Source organism: Echinococcus granulosus (assembly GCF_000524195.1).
Source record: "Echinococcus granulosus chromosome Unknown EG_S00031, whole genome shotgun sequence".
Lineage (NCBI taxonomy): Eukaryota > Metazoa > Platyhelminthes > Cestoda > Cyclophyllidea > Taeniidae > Echinococcus > Echinococcus granulosus.
This window is the reverse complement of record NW_020170411.1, coordinates 462,990-481,869: the sequence shown is the minus strand read 5'-3', so window position 1 is coordinate 481,869 and position 18,880 is coordinate 462,990. Positions and strand designations below refer to the sequence as shown.

The window sequence follows — 18,880 nt, the reverse complement described above, 5'->3', positions numbered from 1 at the left end:
AGAATGTGCCTCACCAATGCACAGCATTTGCAAAGTTTTGTTTGAAATATTTGCGAGTTCTTTTAAAGCATTTTAACTATTAAACAACTGTTTTCAAGTAACAAATGCATTTCACGTATTTTGGTATAGATATATGCATATAAATAAAGCACGAGGACAGCCACCAAAGCCTCCATCAGCCCCGATGCAGCCTCTACAGCGACGAATAATTGAGGTCGTTGCATGACCTTTATGCATTTCGGTTAAGGCATTCTTGATGGTAGACATCAATATAGACTGGATTGACAGGTATACCTGCTGCTAACCCTCTCAAAGACGCTCTAGACACACAGTCTTACAAAGGTTGCAAATGCAAGAAAGTCAGAAGAACAAGGCTTGTAGATTAAGCAAGTTTTTAAGCACTTTTTTCTCACTTCCACAAACCCCCCGAAAAGAAATGCTTTTGAAGCTTTTTTGCGTTCGTCTTAACGATTGTTCCCACTTTTGGATGCTGTAAAAGTCTTCTATTAAAATATTTAAGCATTTGCCTTAACCGCTAAGCCACGAACGTTGGAAATGACATAAATGGGAAAATCTTTAGCCAACTGCTTCTGATTTAGGAAGGCTACATAGGAAGAAGCCGAGGTCCCATTAAGTACTCGTGGCCTTACCCAAGAAACTCCCTCTCATTTCAATATTTGCCAGAGAATAGATGGGAGCTGTCGTAATGATCTTGACAAACTGGAAAGAAATGGATACGTATGTCATAAACCTCACAAATTTGCTGCGATTTTCTATACTAAAATGCTGAATTTTTCGGCAAACTCAATGTTTCTGAGACTTTTACCATTGGATGAGTTTACTGTCTTCTTTTTAAAAAGAACGCATTTTCTGGATCACCATGGTTGACGATAGTTGTGATGGTAATTGGACTTGGTTTTTTAGGAAGTCTGCGTTGGTATTCGAGATTTGCGCATCAATAATAGGAATTTATATAATTTAAGCAGACCTTATATCTTTTCATTTACCGAGGTTTTGGGCACTTGATTTTTGTGCACATTAAAACCTAATTTCGGTGCTGCTACCTAGTTCTTTTGGTTCCCATAATAGTGACCAGTGTAAACTCCCGTCGGGGAAAAAGGGCTAGCCGACCATTTCGAGTTGATGGTTTGTGATCAGATAGGTAGTGGACATTCCATCACATCAGTAATCTTCTTATTCATAACGACTTGGCAACCATTAGAGGACACCGTTTTTGCAGGTTTGGCAGCTGCCTAGCTGTGAAGTTAGTCGCCTTAGTTTTTGATGCCTTCTACACTCCACTAATGCCCACGTTTGAACAATCAGCAATGAGACTTATACAAAGTGACGTTTAAACTATTTAGTCCACCACCGAGCAGTATGTGTCCACTCTGCCATCTTTGATTGTTTTTTTTTTTTTGTTTTCACTAGCTCTAGTTCCTTTGACTATTGACTGAGTGGTTCCACTTGTATCAGCATTAATTTCGGATAAACTACATGGATTTACAAGTCTCCTTTATCATATAATGCAATCCAATAAATAAAATAATGACTGGCAAAAGAAGAATTAGTCGTTGCACAAATTTTCATAACCATCATCCCAAATTTCTTATCTATCCCTTCTATTTTGCATTTCGAACGCTGTCTTGTGATAAAAGCGATCAGTAGAGATCAATTGGCAATGTATCTGTTTAATGAGGCAGACGTTTTAAAACGGACCAGCATAAGTTAGTTTTTTACTACAGCACTACCAACTTCACGTTATGCATTTGGCTGGATTAAAAGGCCTGTTCATCTCCACTCGTTATGTATCTACTTCAAGAGAGGACGTTCCACCAATGATGAATGAAATGTCCCAACTCTTAGTCTTTTGGGCTTCTCTCCTTCCTTCAAAGATGCAATCCATGGCTCGAAGTCAACATTAAAATATTGTATTAACCTTCCTCGTCAGTAGAAGTCTCGTGACCTTGAACAATCACAGACTAAAGGACATAGTTGTTAACAAGTACTGGAGATTAACGTGTTTTCCTGAAGTCGCTGAAAAGTTATGACCTGATTGGATGCCCAGTGAGATCTGGGGCAATGTTGAGATTACTTTCATTCTACACTATTCAAAATACCGCAGTTTTTTTGAACTCCCACAGAATTGTCAAAATTATACAATGATAGTTTTCCAGCCATTCGGGAGTCCCTTCACTTGATTCCACATAAACTAAGAGAAAGCATTCAATTATTATATTTTTTCAACAATAGCAACAATTTTTAGAAAATGACTTAAAATTCTAAAGTAGACTGCGAGCATCTTTTGAGAAGCTGCGAAGCTTCAGAGATCGAACGACCACTTCCAAACCCGAGCCAAAAATGAGGGGGGGGGGGGGCAAAAACACCTCCTGTAATTCTTTAGTTATTTGCTTAACTCTTCGTTTTAGTCGTGTAGGCACCAAATGGCACGGCCATCGTTTTATACTGCTAAGCGGTATGACCTCTAAGGCGGGTTAAAAGCCCCCCTCCTTGCCAGCCGTTCTGTGCGTCACCAATGTAATTTCTGCCCAAGTACCGTGCTTTCTTTCAACTCAGAAAAGACTTAAGACGCTACAATTGCATAAGTTTACTACAGACCACGAAAAATTTCTCACAATTCGACATTATGACAGTCATGTGACAGGAACTAGTCAATCTTAAATGGCGCATTGATTGTGAAAAGCAGAATGAATGCTTTACAGATTTCTTCTCCAAGTATAACAATGGAATTAACGCTTCAGTAAACCTAAATATTCTAAACGTTTCAAAGCATTGGTTAAACCATTACCAATAGAGGTAGTGCAATTGTTTGACAGGTTATAAGATATTGCCTGTTTAGCACGTCAATTTCACGATTCAGGGAAGGAAAGTCTTAAAGTCAACCAAAATCCTCACTAATACAATAAATTACTAGCTACAAGTCATTCAACAGAACTGCGAGCATTTCGTTTCGTAAAGAAAACGACTATCTCTGAATTAATGTCAGTAGAATACACGTTCACACAAATAAAGTTTTTAATTCTGCAAGTTACGCTTCGAGAAATGGAGTAAACAAATACCTCCGTGCCTCATCACTGTGCTAATGTTAGTAAAGAGGTGGGTGCATTTTAAATAGAGAATTCACCACCAAATCCCGACTTACGCCGTTATAAAATATTCCTCGACTGTTGTTGTGGGTTGTTCCTAAACACTGTAGAAGCGCGGAGGACTACTGGCGCGGTAGAATTGACCCCTTTGGCATTTTTGCCAAATGTAGAAGCCACAGCAACATTCCCCGTGCGACTTAGTTTCAAGACTACTACAGTATCTATTCTACCACTTGGGCAGGGGCATAACTAACCCTCGTAACCAAAAGCTGGATTCAAACTGGTTTAGGACGGACTCGATGAACTTATATGGCAAGAACGGCCCAGGAATAAGCAAGATTTATAAACCTGACTCAATTTCCAAGTTTATTATCTTGTGCTAAATTTAAAGACGCTTAAAACACCCTCAATCATAAAATTGTCAGATTAAATGGTCGAGATTGACTGCTGGAGCCATTTTTAATTCTAAACCTTCCGCAAACACTTTTTAAAAATTACAGATAATACGGTACCAAATTTAGTCCATTCGAGTCGAAAGCAAACTTGCAAATTGTGTCTAATTTGTAGGGGCATTCTAGACAGACTAGGTGCTTTCAGGCTATTCGATGAAAAAAAATGTCAAGAAGCCTCTAGCAGCCCCGAAAGCAACTTATAGATAGCAAAAATGACTCCCTAATAATAAAACTTCTTTCAAGACAAACTAAGGCATTTGAGAATATTTGGCGATGTGTTGGATTGACGACAGCGCGTGGACAAGACCAGTCCGGGGAAAGGAAACCATTAGTTGTGCTTAAAACGAAACAGGACTGAAGCTATGATAGAGAAAACTAAGTAAAAGGTGCACTTGCGGAATATCTTCGGCAAAGTACGCCACTTCAAATCAATAGAAATGTCATTTATGTTAAATAGCAGCTGAGGTAAAACACGAACCTCCATCGAGAATTGGCGTATTTAACTTGTCACTGCGGGGTCTCATGATACCCGCTGAAGGTAAGTGTAATTAGGTCCCGAGCTATTTATTTTTGTGTAATTCTCTCCAACGCTGACCACTTAAATGTGACGAATTATTACTACTTAATTTATAAAAGTAAATTTTTTTTCACAAAATATCGACAAAACATCATGCATCATCTAAACAGCAGAGGTAGGCGTCATGGAATACTTCATGGCCAGCATCCATCCCTCCGTGTATGAACAAGTAACTACACCAAATCAACGACTCCTCTAAAAGGGAGGAAAAATTGGTAAATGATCCATGTTTGAAGCGACTCCAAAATGTATGAAGTCAACGTACCTCGCTCACCAACTCGTTTCCTCTCGGTAGAAGGATCATTTGAGTCCAGTACCAATTGGGGGCTAAACTTTGGATTGGGAATCCGTAGTCGAAGGGTGGTAAAGGCGAAGTCGAGACGAGGCTGCGGCACCTCACCCTCAGACATCACCGCCGTCCACTGCATTGACCCTGTCAGCGTAATTTGGAAATGCTTTTTTCTCGATGTATTGAGGATCACTCAGGCGATGCAAATATATAGCCAACATACCAATCTCTTGGCTGCCCACCACTTGCAAAAGCACTTACTTATTCGAGAATAATGATAGTGAAATCATGAATATAAGGTCAATGATATTAAAGCGAAAAGAAAACCATACACCGTAAAGAATTTGTGGCATCAAAGAACAATAATCTTTACTGGTAGAATTGATTTCAAAAGCCCATCTTTGACTAAACTAGCTGTACTGGAAACTGCATTATGATAAAGTTTTGAGAGAAACCAACAAATGAAAGATTGAGCCGAGTTCTAGTGAACTCAGTCAAATCTCAAATTATGTGATTAAGACAGGGCAAGGCTCAATATGACCACCGGTTCTACAGATTCGAATTAACTTGGATAAATTAGAGAAGTGAGGGGGTCAACTGGCTAATAAGCATTAAAGAGTGAGCATGAGCGTCTACATGTTATCCACAAACCCTCTCGACTTTAGCATCACTTGGGTTCTTATCGTTGTTGTGTTTGATAAAATTCTACGGATTATCTAGTTGAAACCCAAGCCAAAAGTAAGTGGTAGCTGCTCAGTATTTCAGCAATGGCACTACCAAATATAAAAGTCAAATAGGAACCCTACTTATAGTGCAGACATAAACTACTTTTTGAAAGTCGTCGCACTAGTTGTAGAATATCGTACAAATCTTGCATATGAAGCAGACAAAACATACACATTAACTTTGGTAACAGTAAAAATGTGGTTTTCAACTCCATTGTTTCCAGTCTAATCACTGACTAACATCCCATATTTGGTGTCCTGAGTCATCCGGCATGCTTTCTTGGAATTGACGCCTACTTATTAAATCCTAGTAGGCATTATTTTAAGCCACTGAAACGCCACCTTTATCGAAGTATTGTATGTCGTTCAAGGGGCCGTCAGCGTTGACACCGCCGAAGATGAAGAGTCGTGGGAAGGAGGTTGAGGAGGAGGGAATAAAAGCACCCCCATGGCCTGCTCGAGGACTCGGCCAGGGTCCTTCCTGCGTCACTGCAGTGCGAATATTGTGCCACTCGCCGACCACTCGGGTTTTGTCCTCATCCAAAGTCTTTTTGGAGGAGTTGAAACAGAACAACTTGTTAAAAGCAATGAATCTCTGTTACACTAATTCGAGTCGAATACTTCGTTGTGACCATGCAGGTCTTTGGAGCGTCCCTGAGGCCTAGAGAAATGTCAAAAGTGTGGGTGCTTATTTGACAACGCTAAATAGGCAATTCTCTCAACAATTGATGTTCCACCACCACTTCAAAAAATTGAAATAACGGAAATAACGGTAAAGGTGGGCTTAGTACTTCTAGGGAATGCCTGACAGGCAAAAATATGGCTAACAAATGCACGTTGTCCTCCTCTATTTTTAACGGCCTGGCAATATTGCGATGAAAAGCTGTAGTTCCACTGCATGGCCTTAAAAATCATTAGGTACACCTAGTTGCCACAGGGCATGCTAATGCCTTCGGTCATTGCAAGATAAAGACTATAAGAGTTTGATTAGGCATCGGTGGCTGACCAGAGGTGCTAATTCTTTTTGCCTGATGCTCCAACATCACGTTGGCAGTACCTATTAAAGCTTCAGGAGATCAAAGTATGGAAGGAAGGTAACAAGGTTACCATTGAATTTTCACCAAGGATAGGACACAGACATACAGTAAGGAAGTATAATAGCAATTCAGCTCTAGCAGAAAAGTGGTCTCAAAATTTACCTTCCTGTTTGGTTATGAAAACGTGAAGACGAGCCGTTCCTATGATACTTTGCACTGTTACGTAGAAGTAAAAAGCAGTTAAAAAGATCGCAAACACTCGGTATGATGTATGAAAAAGAAGGAATAGCTTGACGTTTATTAGAGCTGTTGTTGATTTCTATTTGGAAGTACCATTAATTGTAGCTTCTTGAGAACCTAAAAAATAAGAAGTTAACACCGTCCAGGTAAAAAAGACACCATTTCTTCCAAAATTAAGCAAGTTCCTAACCAAAAGAGTAGTAGCAAATACATCCCCACGTTCGACAGTTGGAAACGGACAATCGGAAATGAGAAAGGTAGCCCCAGAGCATTATTTAAAGCCTAAATGAGTGAACGACTACTCACCCTTTCAATGGAAAGGTAGAACAGGTCGTCAAAGAAATCGTTTCCGGCCATGCCACCGTGCACATAGAGGGTGGTAGTGGTGAGCTCGTGGAGATCCTGTGGTGATGGTGGAGACGGAAGCGGCAGCATCAAATGTCCCATGCGGCGGCATGGCGCCCTGCCTTCATCCTGCACCTCAACCACTCGCCATCGGCTTGTCTTCACCTCATAGAGGTGCACCTATGCGTCATTGATCACAATAAATGTTTTATTAGTTCTTTGCCGGCGGAGAAAGTTCTGAGCTACATGGGAAACTACTTTATAGGAGTCAAAAGTTAGAAATCGTCAAATTGACAATGTTAACTTCTATTTATAAGTAAACATAATAAGATATGCTTTTGTTTTGAGCTCATGTATCCGTAGTTTGGGCCACATACTCATCAAGGAAAAAAATAAAGCCAAACCAACTCTTCCTTTCCACCTTTTGATCGTCAACAGGTACACTGCCCCTGTCACCACCAGCAAAGACGACGAGTTCCCCTGTGGAGGTGAGGCAAGCAGCGGTGTGTTGGGTGCGTGGTGCCACATTGATGGCGGCAGCAGTAGGGACGGAGGAAGCGAAGAGGCGCCCTGGCAATGACGCCGACGTTTCTACCTCCAGCTTCGCATGGATCACGTCGTTGAGCGGCCCCTCCGCCGTGGCTCCACCGAATATCACCAACTATTACGAAGACGAAGAATAATCATGAAAGATTTTTTGTCCAACTCATTCATTTCCAGTAGGTTTTCCTAGTCACATCGGTTATTTGACAGTACTGATCTTTTCGAACAGACATGTTAGTAGAGTATATGTACAAGCAAAGGAATTGATCTGTTCATACGAACTACCATGGTGCTTCTTGAAAGCCGAAAACACTACTCTCTTTTACGCACAGTATAAACAAAGGGATCCATGTATCCCAAAGAAAAAGACGCGCACTTTATGAATTCCAAACGATGAAAGATGAAATGGAGAACGCTGAGTAAATCGTAGACTCCAGCTTATTGAATAAAAGAATCTGATGTGGTAGGGTATTCTATTATGTGTCTGTAAATTACAATCAGAGATGTGCCATTTCGAGATGTTATAATTAAACAGGTAAGAGAAAGTGCGAAACACTAGTAAGGTGATGATCATGCCCTCTTTAAACAGAATTTTGAAAGGCATATTGGTAAGCTGACTGAACACATATTCATCTGGTGTCACTCTGTAAACGTTATATCCCTTTAAGTGTTTAAGGATACCGGCTGAAGATTTACCAGATTGAAAAACTGAGTGCTATTTTTAGCGAATTATTTGAGAGGCTACGAGAAGTTTGGTTGGAGGCAGAAAACAACCCAATTCCATGGCTAATGGAGAAAAGATTAACTGCATTAATAGCTGTATTTTTAAGAGAATACCAAAACAAATGGGTATTTATGCATTCATAAGAAATTAAAGAACCAATTGTTTATATGGACGAACATAAGGGTGATTCATCCACCTATTAACCGAAGAGAAGAACCAAAAAAGTTACACGAGGGAATTACATACCCTTTCAGTTCTAATAAAGCCAGTGTTAATCGGATTTATTTTCGTCAATAAAGTGTACTTTCACGCAGTTTTTCAAAGTAGAAAAGGATTTTTGCATAAAACAAGGATATTTAAGAATAACTAGTTTTAAGTCCATTGCATTTTTAAACAGAATCCAAAACTTCAGTCCACTTACTAAAATACGATAGCGAACGAAAATTTACACAGTGTAGAAGCAGCACAATTTAGAGAAACTGTGATCCAAGCAAAAATAAGACATTTGTTAACATCAGAAGGTTTTTGACACGATTTTTGCAAGCAAATCTCTTTGAAAAAGACTAAATCTTATGATTAAATGTGAGGATACTCAAGAATTCACGCACAGGTTATGAACATTTGCAATCCATACTACCGTAAAAACATAAAAGTTGCATAAATTGACAGGCTCATCAGCTACTAACCTCGTTATCAAGTAAGACACTAGCGTGCTCATAACGCTCAAAGCCAGACTCCGATAATGAGTCTGCACTCTCGATAGGACAGACCTGGCCATTTCTGACACTGTAAAGGAGGCAATCCTTGCAACAGGAAGAAAAGCTTGCACCGCCTATAAGCAACAACCAGTCCGAGTTGTCGTCGGTGTGAAGGTGGTGGGCGGTGTGACCAACTCTCGCTAGAGTTATGTCTTTACCAACATTACGTATGTCACATTTGTGCCTTAAAAATCGAGCAGAAAAAAGCCAGGCAAAGAAATGGCTGTCAGGAAAATGCAGGATGCTTTTACAAATAGACGTGAGTCATTTGTCAGACAATAGTAGAGGAGTTTACAAATAAGTATTGGAACTCAAGTTTAAGTATACAATTCCCATTGGGTACACAGATTGTCACGATTTTTCTATCAAAAGCAACTAGAATTAAAAGGATAAACCATTTTAGAAGAAAATATATCAGGAAACTTACCAACTGCCTAACTTCAGTGGAACCCCACCCATAGACATATTGATCTCAACTAGTTGTGAGCAGGGCGTCAATGCACATTAGTAACAACCTTGGACTTATTCGTTTAAATACCTCAACCAAAGCAAATGAATTATGCCATATCATCTGCGGCAAAATCAAACTGTCAACTTCTTATGATTAATAGGTTCCATTGTTTGCACGCAAAGGGATAAGAACCAAACCTGTTCACCAGAAAGTTTTTCAAGCAAAATACTGCTTTAATTATCATCTAAAATTAATCTCCTTGGTCATAGTTAATTTTAAAGCAGACGGCATTTAACTGCACAAGATTCGAAGATTAATTTTCTTCTTAAAGCGTTGCATCGAATATGCTAGTAATGATGTAGCACTTTCTTCGGTTAACTCGGTTTTGGTACAGGACTGCTCTGCGTTTTGGCAAAACATACCTTCACTGGGTGGGCTGGCCTTTGAACCATGCCACTAGCTCCAACTCAGAGCTGGTTGAGGCCGCAGAGGTGTTGTTTCAATGCTGTTACACGGCCTCACCCTCAAGAAATCTGGAACGGCATCGACACCCTTGGGGCTGACCGGACACCCTTGACCATGCTCCAAAATCGAGGGACATGGAACAATGGATGCTCAGATGTCAGTAGTGCAAGAACTGGAGGTGAAGCTATCCGTAATTTGGTGCAATATCGTTCTTAGTGCATGCAAGACATACCACCTACTGGAAATACGGAACCACTCTAGCTGTTTAGATGTTTGCCTGTATTTTTAGAAAAAAAAACAAAACAAAACCAAAAGTAAGGGAAATACTTTAATGACAAAATTCAATTTTGTTATAGTCTTGCCTAATATCATTTGTGCTTACATGATACAGGCTTCGGTTAGTTATTTTTTTACTACATTTTACTATCTGATACCTCGACTGTATTGGTAAAATACATGCGTTCTGATAAACTACAAACATTCTTCGAAATATTTTAACGAATTCAACCTTTAAAGCCAATGTCAAATTAGGTATGAACCAGGATTACTCTCGTAAATTAAAAAAAATTGTGCTTCAAAAATCGGATCTTTCTGACAATTATAATCTGAAAGAGCTTTCTTAAATCGAGTCCCCAAACGATATGAACTGTGACCCAGCACTCACCCTTACATCGGTCAGACCTCCTTAACTCGTTTCGCATCTCCTTGAGGTTTTAATTTTATTTAAAAGTTCCCTCGAAAATATTATGAATTACGAACTAGTATTTTCAAGTATTTTTAGGGGACAACGACTTTCGAAAGCGGCTGATTTCCGATACAAATGCAGGCTTAATTACGAATAAGAAGCTAGGAACGCCTAGGCGGATAGGAACTTGTCAACCAACTCTGCTAACTCTTAAACCCGGTGAGGTTATAAAAGTTCTAATTAACGGTGCTACTAGAAAAGAAATTGCTCACTTTAAATTACTCTCTTATTAAGTAATAAGAGAATTCGGTAGGTAGATACCGCATTCATTTGTCAAATGTGTTTCACTACAAATACATACCATTAAGTTTTAATAAAATTGTAGTCAGTATAAATTGACACGTAATTTAGTCAATTCCTTCCGAATTTGGTGGATTTGAAATGCTCAACAAAATAATACAAAAGAGGGACCGGTTTCTCAGCAAATGATGCAGCTCTAATCCCGGAACCAGCCGCCGCGTCATCCGCCGACACCTTCGCAGAGACCGTCGGTTTGACGTTAAGAGATTGGCAGAGCAAACGCCGAGACATTGGTTCATGCTTGTGCTTCATCTCACTTCGGAACACCGACTCACTAAACCGGAGGCTGAAATTTGGATATTCGGTATGTTGGTATGTTTACACAGGTTCCGTCGGCATTACGAGCAACGACTTGAATCTTTCAGCAGTAAGACATTATTTATTTTAGAATTCGTACACGTTGAGTTCGTTGAATCACTAAGAATGTGCAGTAATAAATTTCTAAACTCTCTCTGGTGTTGTGAGTACATGATAATCAAACTGATTGGACATTGAAGTGAAAGTGTAGCAATAAAAAAGGTATAAAAGCAATTATACTTTAGGAGTTAGTTTACGTCCACAAAAAATCCTATTGGTGAGCTCAAATATGTCTAGGAAGTGTAGATGGGTCGATGTACTATCCTACTTGTAACCATTGCTACCTATTCCAATCATTTTCAATAAACAGATTGATTGAGCCGCGCACACCCATCTAAAACAACGAAAGCGACGATTTTTTATCACGAAGAATCCGAAGATTTAGAGGAAGACATGTCAATCAAGGAATACTATAACTGGGTACATCTTTCATCGAATTGAGACAATCATAATTTCACCTGCAACAGGCCGGTAGGATAAAATTGAGACCCCCAATACACTTAGGCACTTCATTGAATAAAAATATAATCTGTGTAGGTGGGTAAAATTTAAATGCAATATTTGCGAAGCTTACTCGTTGAATTTCATGTACTCCAAAATCAGTTCATTGATAATAAAGGCGGCTTCATCGATTTGCACATGAGAAGGCAAGTTTTGTGAAGGTGTCGTCTTATCTAAGGCAGCGAAGACTTCAAATTTTGCTTGTGCTTCAATTCGATTGAGTGCCCCGTTCCGTGCTAAAAGACTTTTCAGTGCATTCTTAAGGTCGCTAACAGTTGCCATGACAATCGATTGAATAAACATACTGGTCGTCATCCTTGTAATTTGCAGCAAATCATGTATCCCAATACTTTATATAGCATTTTAAACATAGTGGCCAACTTTTGTTTTGAAGAATAACTCCTCAATACTTCACTTTTAAGTGCTTTTTACAGCATCCTTTTTAAAAAAGTAAATAAAACTCTCTGGCAATGGGAAGTTATTTGGGCCATTATTTTGGCTTTAATCTCTGCAATAGAGGTTGATTAAATTGTAATGGAAATATTATCAAAATCCAAAACTGATAATATGGTATCAATGTAACGCAAAACTTTCACATGTGTCTAGATTGGTCGTTTAATGTTACATTAGTGTGAGTAGGAAGATTTGCCATTAAAAGTGGTCGTCAGCTAAAATTACTATTGCGCGTCAAAGCAGCTCAGTGGTTCAGCGCTTCGGTAGAATATACATATTTAACACAGAGAAGAGGTTGGGGCTACTGGCGTAGTTAGAGGCTAGCCCTCCCTGTAAAGGCACAAATGACCATGGCACAAAGCGGTCCTTTGCCGGAAACCGAGGGTTAAATAGCCACCATATTGCATTGTGCCCCTCCCTTTTAAGCGTTGTCCCCGGCTTACCCCCTTGGTCAGCCTCCCGCATCAGCCATTACAACGTAACCGGTGCTGTGAGAAAACACCCACTAATCACTCGCACCAGTAATCACATTTCTATACAACTTAGGAAATACTTGACTACAATGTCACTGATCCCTCTTGGCTATTTAGCTGGATCTGCAGTTTCGTCCTGTATGACCACTGGATTCGCGGACGGGGAATCGCGCTGACCGTCACGCTTGTCCATCAGTAGACATAGGTGCAATAGGATGGTTATTTAGCTCTCGGTTTTGGTGAAGAACCACTTTTGAGATGGCTACTGTACCACACGGGATAGGCTGGCCTTTGGATCATGCCAGTAGACAAATACCTTCTCCATGTCGAATACATACATATTCTGCCCGAGTATTATATCTTCTTTCGTCTTCAGGGAAGGCTAAGGAGGCCACATAAGAACACTGGCCTAAAAGCGGGTCTGTGTAAGGAAGGACGGAATTTAACATAGTTCTATGGGGGTAGGGTTGCGCGTCAAACCCTCCTTGCTACCTTGTTTTCACTTCAAAACTGCCCAGTCACATTTGTCTGGGCTCCATTTAGCTAGTAGAGAGGTGGGAGGGGAAAGAGGTAATGCAATTTCACACATTTGTTATCTCCATGCAGGAATGGTAGGCAGCTACGTCATGAAATTATTTGGATAGTTTACGGCTAGTGACGCTTTGGTTGGTAATAGCATTCCAATAGAACACTGTGCTGGGGTAATTGCCGAAGGTTAACACCAATTTTGCCCCTCATTTTGAGGTCATCGCTGATTCTCCCACCCGTGGCACATGCAATTCCTCCACTCCTCTAAGGTTCATAGCCTGGAGCAGAATACATAAATTCAACATACAATAGAGTCAAGGATACCGATATGGCTTAAGAGAACAGTTTACCGAATAAAAACACAAATGGTTAAGATTGAGAGCTAAACAACCAATGCATTACAGTAATCAAGTTATCTGTTAACAATCATGTATTTTGGACGATATTGTGTGGTTATATTTTAGCGTACTTACTCCATCCTAAGCCGCATTAAGTCATGTCTGTGTAGATATGGACCTTTGCTAACGCACAGAAGGGTTGAAAGGCTATTATTATGCCTTTCAAGGGAAATGCAAACTGTGGAGACTGAAGGGTGTGCATATTTAACCAAGCGGCCCAGTTTTCTGCCCATAGCACAAATTGTTTCTTGCTTTTAATAAAAAATTCGCATTACACTCTGTACGAGTTGCTCTGATGAATTTGATTTTCAACATTGATTGCCATGATCAGCTGCAGAGTAAATTCGATCTTTAACGACCTTAGATGTTTGGTGAAAGATACATTTTGACCCATATGTCCACTATAACTAGTCCTAGGGCAGCTGATCGCAGGTTCTTTGCACTTCCAATATTCGTTGTAAGGCCCTCGTATTTTTACGCACTCTAGGCGGTAATCAGTGGTATGGCAATCAAATTACATAGTCCTATTGCACGACTGCTCTATGAAAAGTTTGAGCATACTCAAGAACATCTAGAATCGACGCATGAATATGTAGTGTCTTCTTCATAGTTACTTCCTTAGTGGTATACCGTTCGATCCAATCTTCTTTCGAAATATGCAATGGATCGTTTCGTTCGGGCTCATCAAGATGAGGAAACAACCCAATTCCTCAAGTCATGCTTTGATAGGTCTGACTGGTTTTTTACACAACTGTATCATACGATATCAAGATCAATCCTGACTTGTTTCATGACGCTTACCTCGTGCAATGGGTAAGAGCTCTTAGCTCACTTTGGTTTTTTTTTGTTTCTTCGTCTGTGATTGGTTTCTGTTATTTTGAACAGATTAATAATATTCTGACTGGTTTCTCCCAAGAAAAACGAATTCGCAAATCCACATTAAAAACACTATTTTTTCTGTTTTACAGTCTTCTCAATCGAGGGTCAATGTTTGTCTTCTCCAGCACGCTTTTCCGATACCTGCTCGATGCTGATGAGAATTGGAAAGCTCCAAAGCTACTGGATCTAGGTGCGCTTTTGTACTTATTATATTTTTTAGCTTAAACCGCAACTTTGATGTAAGATTGAGGTCTTCAATTTAGCTCGTGATCATATGCGTAAATTGGAAAAAAAAATTTGATCTTCACTTTCTCATTCATTCTTGCGTTGCCTCTTTTACGGAAAATTTGAATGAGTGTGTCCATGACTTGCTGTTTGCTTATAAAGCTCCAGTTCTGAATTTTCTGCACTTTCATTTTATAATTTGCAAAGGTAATGTGATCTGGTCGTTCGGAAACTAAATATATGGTCCAACTAACTGTCACCTCTCAATGGTGCCACTCCGAATTCCTTCAAATTTCAAATATGCAAAATTTTCACGGACCGTAGCCCAAAAATCCTGCTTCGGTTACATTGTGAAGTAAAGTTACAAACATTAACATCTGAATTGGAGTTGGTCCTAATCTAGCTTCAATATGGTATTTCTTCTAAAACTGCGCTTCTTGATACTTGGGTAACAATTATAAGGTGATTTTGAATGCTACTACTGAAACAGTTTGTGAACATTTTTAACATCTTGCGTCAGATGAGCGAAATACCCTTTTTAAATTCTTCTGTATCTTTTTTGGTAGCCTATTGACTTTCAATTTTAAATATCGCTGTGTCGTAATTGTGTCGAAAATCCTTTCGTATTTGGCTGATGCCATGCATCCTTTCAATCAGTAGTTTATAATCTAAATAGGCCGGATAGTTTTGTCTCCAGATCTGTCCCATAATGCCTGAATTCATTACCTAAAATTAAACTAAATTACATTTCATTAGGGCATCTGCAATACATGGTGGCATCGTCACGATTACATTCAAAGCCTGTTGGGGTGTTATACGCGAAGTGGATACTGACCGCAGCTAATTTATAGTACCACCCCATTTCTGTTAGAATGGCTTTCCATGCAAAGGATCATTAATTTATTCCTCGAAACTGCAAAAAATAAGTCATTTGAGCTTGAATTATGCTTATATTTCAGTGCGAGGTTTTTTTAGTAAGATTATTCTATTGTTCAAACCCAACACTTGCAAATGTTTCCTTCTGGCAGCCATAAAGTAAGCCAGATAGTCGTTTTCGTTACAATGAGAAGAAAGCGGTAGCTCATACTTTGTAACACGAATTTTGAAGTTATTTCAAGCAAAACTTACATCTAAGAATGACAATGCCAATCTGTAGGCATCTATGCACACTTAAGTAGTAGTTACCTTGCATGTAGGACTCAAAGATAACGGATTTTGAGGCCAATCTACAATTCCTTGATCGAATTAGGACTGAGTCTAAATTCTCCCACGAAAGGTCTCTAATCTCCACATTATCATGTCAAAGATTTGAAGGTGGTATTTTGGCCGGCTGTTGATTCAATCCCAGATGTACTCACCGATAACGGAATTGACGACAACAGTGAAGCTGTTGCAGGCATGTCAAGTTATAGCACTTATTTTCCTTGACGTTCACCAACCTACTAGCGGTCCCAACGGTTCCCTTGACATAGGTGGTGGTGGGAAGAGGAGCGCTGGTACCTTTTACTGGCAGTGATGGTGTTATGAGCTTCTACTTCGACGAACACAGTCACCTTAGATATGAGCACGGCAGGATGGGGTGTGCGGCGAAATGACTGGCTACTGCCGTGTGAGTAGCGTCTAACAGACTACTTCATCTTAGTCAATTAGTGAAGGAAGTAGTATGCATAGATTTTGATTTGACTTCTAGAAGTTACCTTATAATTTATACTCGTGCAGATCACTATACGGTGTTGGCTTCGACGCATGAACTCACTTCGCTTAGGCGTGGAGAACACCTGAATTATTGCTTACTGTTTGTGTTTTTGTATTTTGAGGAGACTAACTGTCACTGTTAACCCTTTAGAAGGAGTTGTAATTGGCATGACAAAGTGCTTCAATTAACTCACTTATACGAATTCCGCGCAGTTATCCAAATAAAAATGAAGGTAACCAGGCGCCAATTATTGTTATGGCGATAAAACTCATGGAACGCACATTTTTGTTCCAGAATTTCATGTTAAAGCACGTCACTCGCACATGGGGTCATGTGAAGCGTCAAAATGACACCAGCATAGGTATTCTTCCGTTGTAAACGTTTATCAAGTAAAATTCCCAGATAGTCTTTGCAATTCTTCCCTGTGTTTTGGAATTAATGTGCCTAGTACGCTGCGAAATCTCGGTTTTCACTAGCCTTTTTCATGTTTTACCTTCTATATTTGTATTTGGGAAAACCTTAGGTAACGGTCTAGCACATTTAGCATATTTCATAATCATATACACGATGTCCTAATTTTTTGACCATTCTCAAGCATGGCATAATGTGTGGTTGCATGCTTTGCTACTGGGGATCGTCTGGCATTGCTAAACCGTCAAACATATCGTGCTGTCGAGTGGTCCATTTGAAGGCTCCCCACAACCCTCCTAAACTCGGTCAAAAGAGATGTCGGGATTTTCTGAAACCTCATGATGTTTAGCCCGAAAATATATCACATTTACATAAAGGCCCCTGTGCCCATTCAATTCTTTTTTTCGCGTAGCGTATTTCGTGGATGTGTAGCCTAGCTATTTCACCTTTCCTCTTCTCAGGCGCCGGTGATGGGCGTGTGACAATGCGCATGGCCCCAATGTTCGATGAGGTCTACGTGACGGAAATCTCTCCCGTCATGCGGTGGCGATTGCGGCAGGCGAATTTCACGTAAGCCATATTCTTTTTATCCCTAATTTCTGTCACTATTATTGTTGTCTATGGCAATCTGGCATGGGTGCCACATCGCAGAGACACAAGTGGAACAAGCACTAGTTACCATTCTTAAATGAAAATGTCAGAAATTATTCAGAGTCACTTGATCTTTCATTGTTTAATCCAATCATTAGGTCTCTTTAAATTCCTGGTGCCAAATTACTCATCATGAATCGTATCCAAGTGCAAAGTGATGATCGTAATTAAGTGGATGGAAAAAAATAGTGTTTACATTTTGATTAAATGTGCTTGTAGTGGGATAAATATCCAACCGCAGCTTAAAGCATCAGTAATGACTTACAACAGTGCTTTCATAATAATGCTGCTGAATTATCCCCAGGTTACTGCATAATTTAGGGTTATTTGTGCCATTTTAACAACTTAAATTATCAGATTGAATTTCTTTGGTATTACGAAATCCAGAAAAACACGCGACGGCACGGAGCCTGGTTTCTTCACCTCTTATGAATCGTGAACGCCGGAAATCATTTCGATATCACTATCTTACGTGCTCGCACCCCAATTAAAATTTTTGTAATGCCTTTTGGCTCAAATTGTTAAAAGTGCTAAAATAAGGGATGAGGTTTAGTTGAAATGAATAATTCTATGCATGATGAAAATGGCTGACTATCCATCTGTTGCAGAGTGCTGGAAGTAGAGGAGTGGGATAAGGCCCCAGCGGAGGCGGGCGCAACGACGGCACGGCAGTACGATGTGGTGGCGTGCCTCAATCTCCTCGACCGCTGTGCCTCCCCCCTTACCCTCCTCCGGCGGATGCGCGCCGTTCTTACCCCCACCACCGGGCGCCTCGTCCTTGCCCTCGTCTTCCCTCTCACCCAATATGTCGAAAGTGAGTCGCCCCCGCCATCATTTGCTCCAGCATTACATAAGAATTTTTATTCAGCCTCAAATTAGGCCTTTTCCCCACGTTTGTTGCCAATACTTAAGGCTTTTGTTATCACAAATCGCCTTCCGCTTTACCTCTCATTATTAACTTAAGCTCTACGTTTCATTCATTAGTTTCGGCATGTCTGCTCTTCTCCTCCGAAAATAGACTTCCCAATTAACACTTCATGGCCATTTGTTGCGAGAGATTTCTGCTTCCAAGTTCTTATTATTGAAAAACAAGTGATTTTCGGATCATCCAACTAATCGTAATGACCAGGATCATTAAGGTCACTTTCACACTGCCCAGGCACTCATAGCACTTCAAGTCGAGGTTGTTACGTTGCCCTTCAGCCACGGCGAAGAACGAGCCATTGGAGATGATGGAGGTCTCGAAAAGCCGTGCCTGGGAGGTGCAATTTGACAGTTTCCTCACCAACGTCCTCCAACCGGCAGGTTTTGATTTAATCCGCTGGACGCGGGTACCCTACCTCTGTGAGGGCGACTTTTCACGCTCCTTTTACTCCCTCAACGATGTTGTCATGATTGTCAAACCCTCCGGCGACCCTTCCCAACCATACATTCTCTCATAACTCGCACCATTTTTCACTAGCTTCGTCTATTTTATCATAGCAAATTTTACTGTCATTGCGATGTATGGCTTCTAAATATCACCACATGGGTGTGCGAAGAGGAGAGGA

At 40.2% G+C, this 18,880-nt stretch overlaps 4 protein-coding genes across 4 annotated transcripts; 2 read left to right on the top strand and 2 right to left on the bottom strand. All coding sequences in view use genetic code 11, as the record gives it.

The window, feature by feature from the left end:
* Nucleotides 1-4,119: 4,119 nt before the first annotated feature.
* EGR_04771 (hypothetical protein) lies at nt 4,120-5,365 on the bottom strand (the record flags this gene model as incomplete). The annotated part of the gene is made up of 3 exons (XM_024494020.1): nt 4,120-4,180; nt 4,687-4,797; nt 5,232-5,365. The coding sequence occupies 3 exons, from the start codon at nt 5,363-5,365 to the stop codon at nt 4,120-4,122; spliced, it is 306 nt and encodes a 101-aa protein (XP_024351585.1).
* A 454-nt stretch (nt 5,366-5,819) lies between these two features.
* On the top strand, nt 5,820-8,182 carry EGR_04770 (hypothetical protein; the record flags this gene model as incomplete). Its single annotated transcript, XM_024494019.1, has 5 exons — nt 5,820-5,828; nt 5,860-5,922; nt 6,988-7,070; nt 7,103-7,210; nt 8,041-8,182. The coding sequence occupies 5 exons, from the start codon at nt 5,820-5,822 to the stop codon at nt 8,180-8,182; spliced, it is 405 nt and encodes a 134-aa protein (XP_024351584.1).
* Nucleotides 8,183-10,809: 2,627 nt separating this feature from the next.
* On the bottom strand, nt 10,810-11,931 carry EGR_04769 (LisH domain-containing protein; the record flags this gene model as incomplete). The annotated part of the gene is made up of 2 exons (XM_024494018.1): nt 10,810-11,044; nt 11,690-11,931. 2 exons carry the CDS (start codon nt 11,929-11,931, stop codon nt 10,810-10,812), a joined length of 477 nt encoding a protein of 158 aa, XP_024351583.1.
* A 1,901-nt stretch (nt 11,932-13,832) lies between these two features.
* EGR_04768 (Methyltransferase-like protein 9) lies at nt 13,833-18,772 on the top strand (the record flags this gene model as incomplete). Its single annotated transcript, XM_024494017.1, has 7 exons — nt 13,833-13,925; nt 13,956-14,060; nt 14,091-14,281; nt 14,437-14,537; nt 17,141-17,249; nt 17,939-18,144; nt 18,534-18,772. 7 exons carry the CDS (start codon nt 13,833-13,835, stop codon nt 18,770-18,772), a joined length of 1,044 nt encoding a protein of 347 aa, XP_024351582.1.
* Between the last annotated feature and the right edge of the window lie 108 nt (nt 18,773-18,880).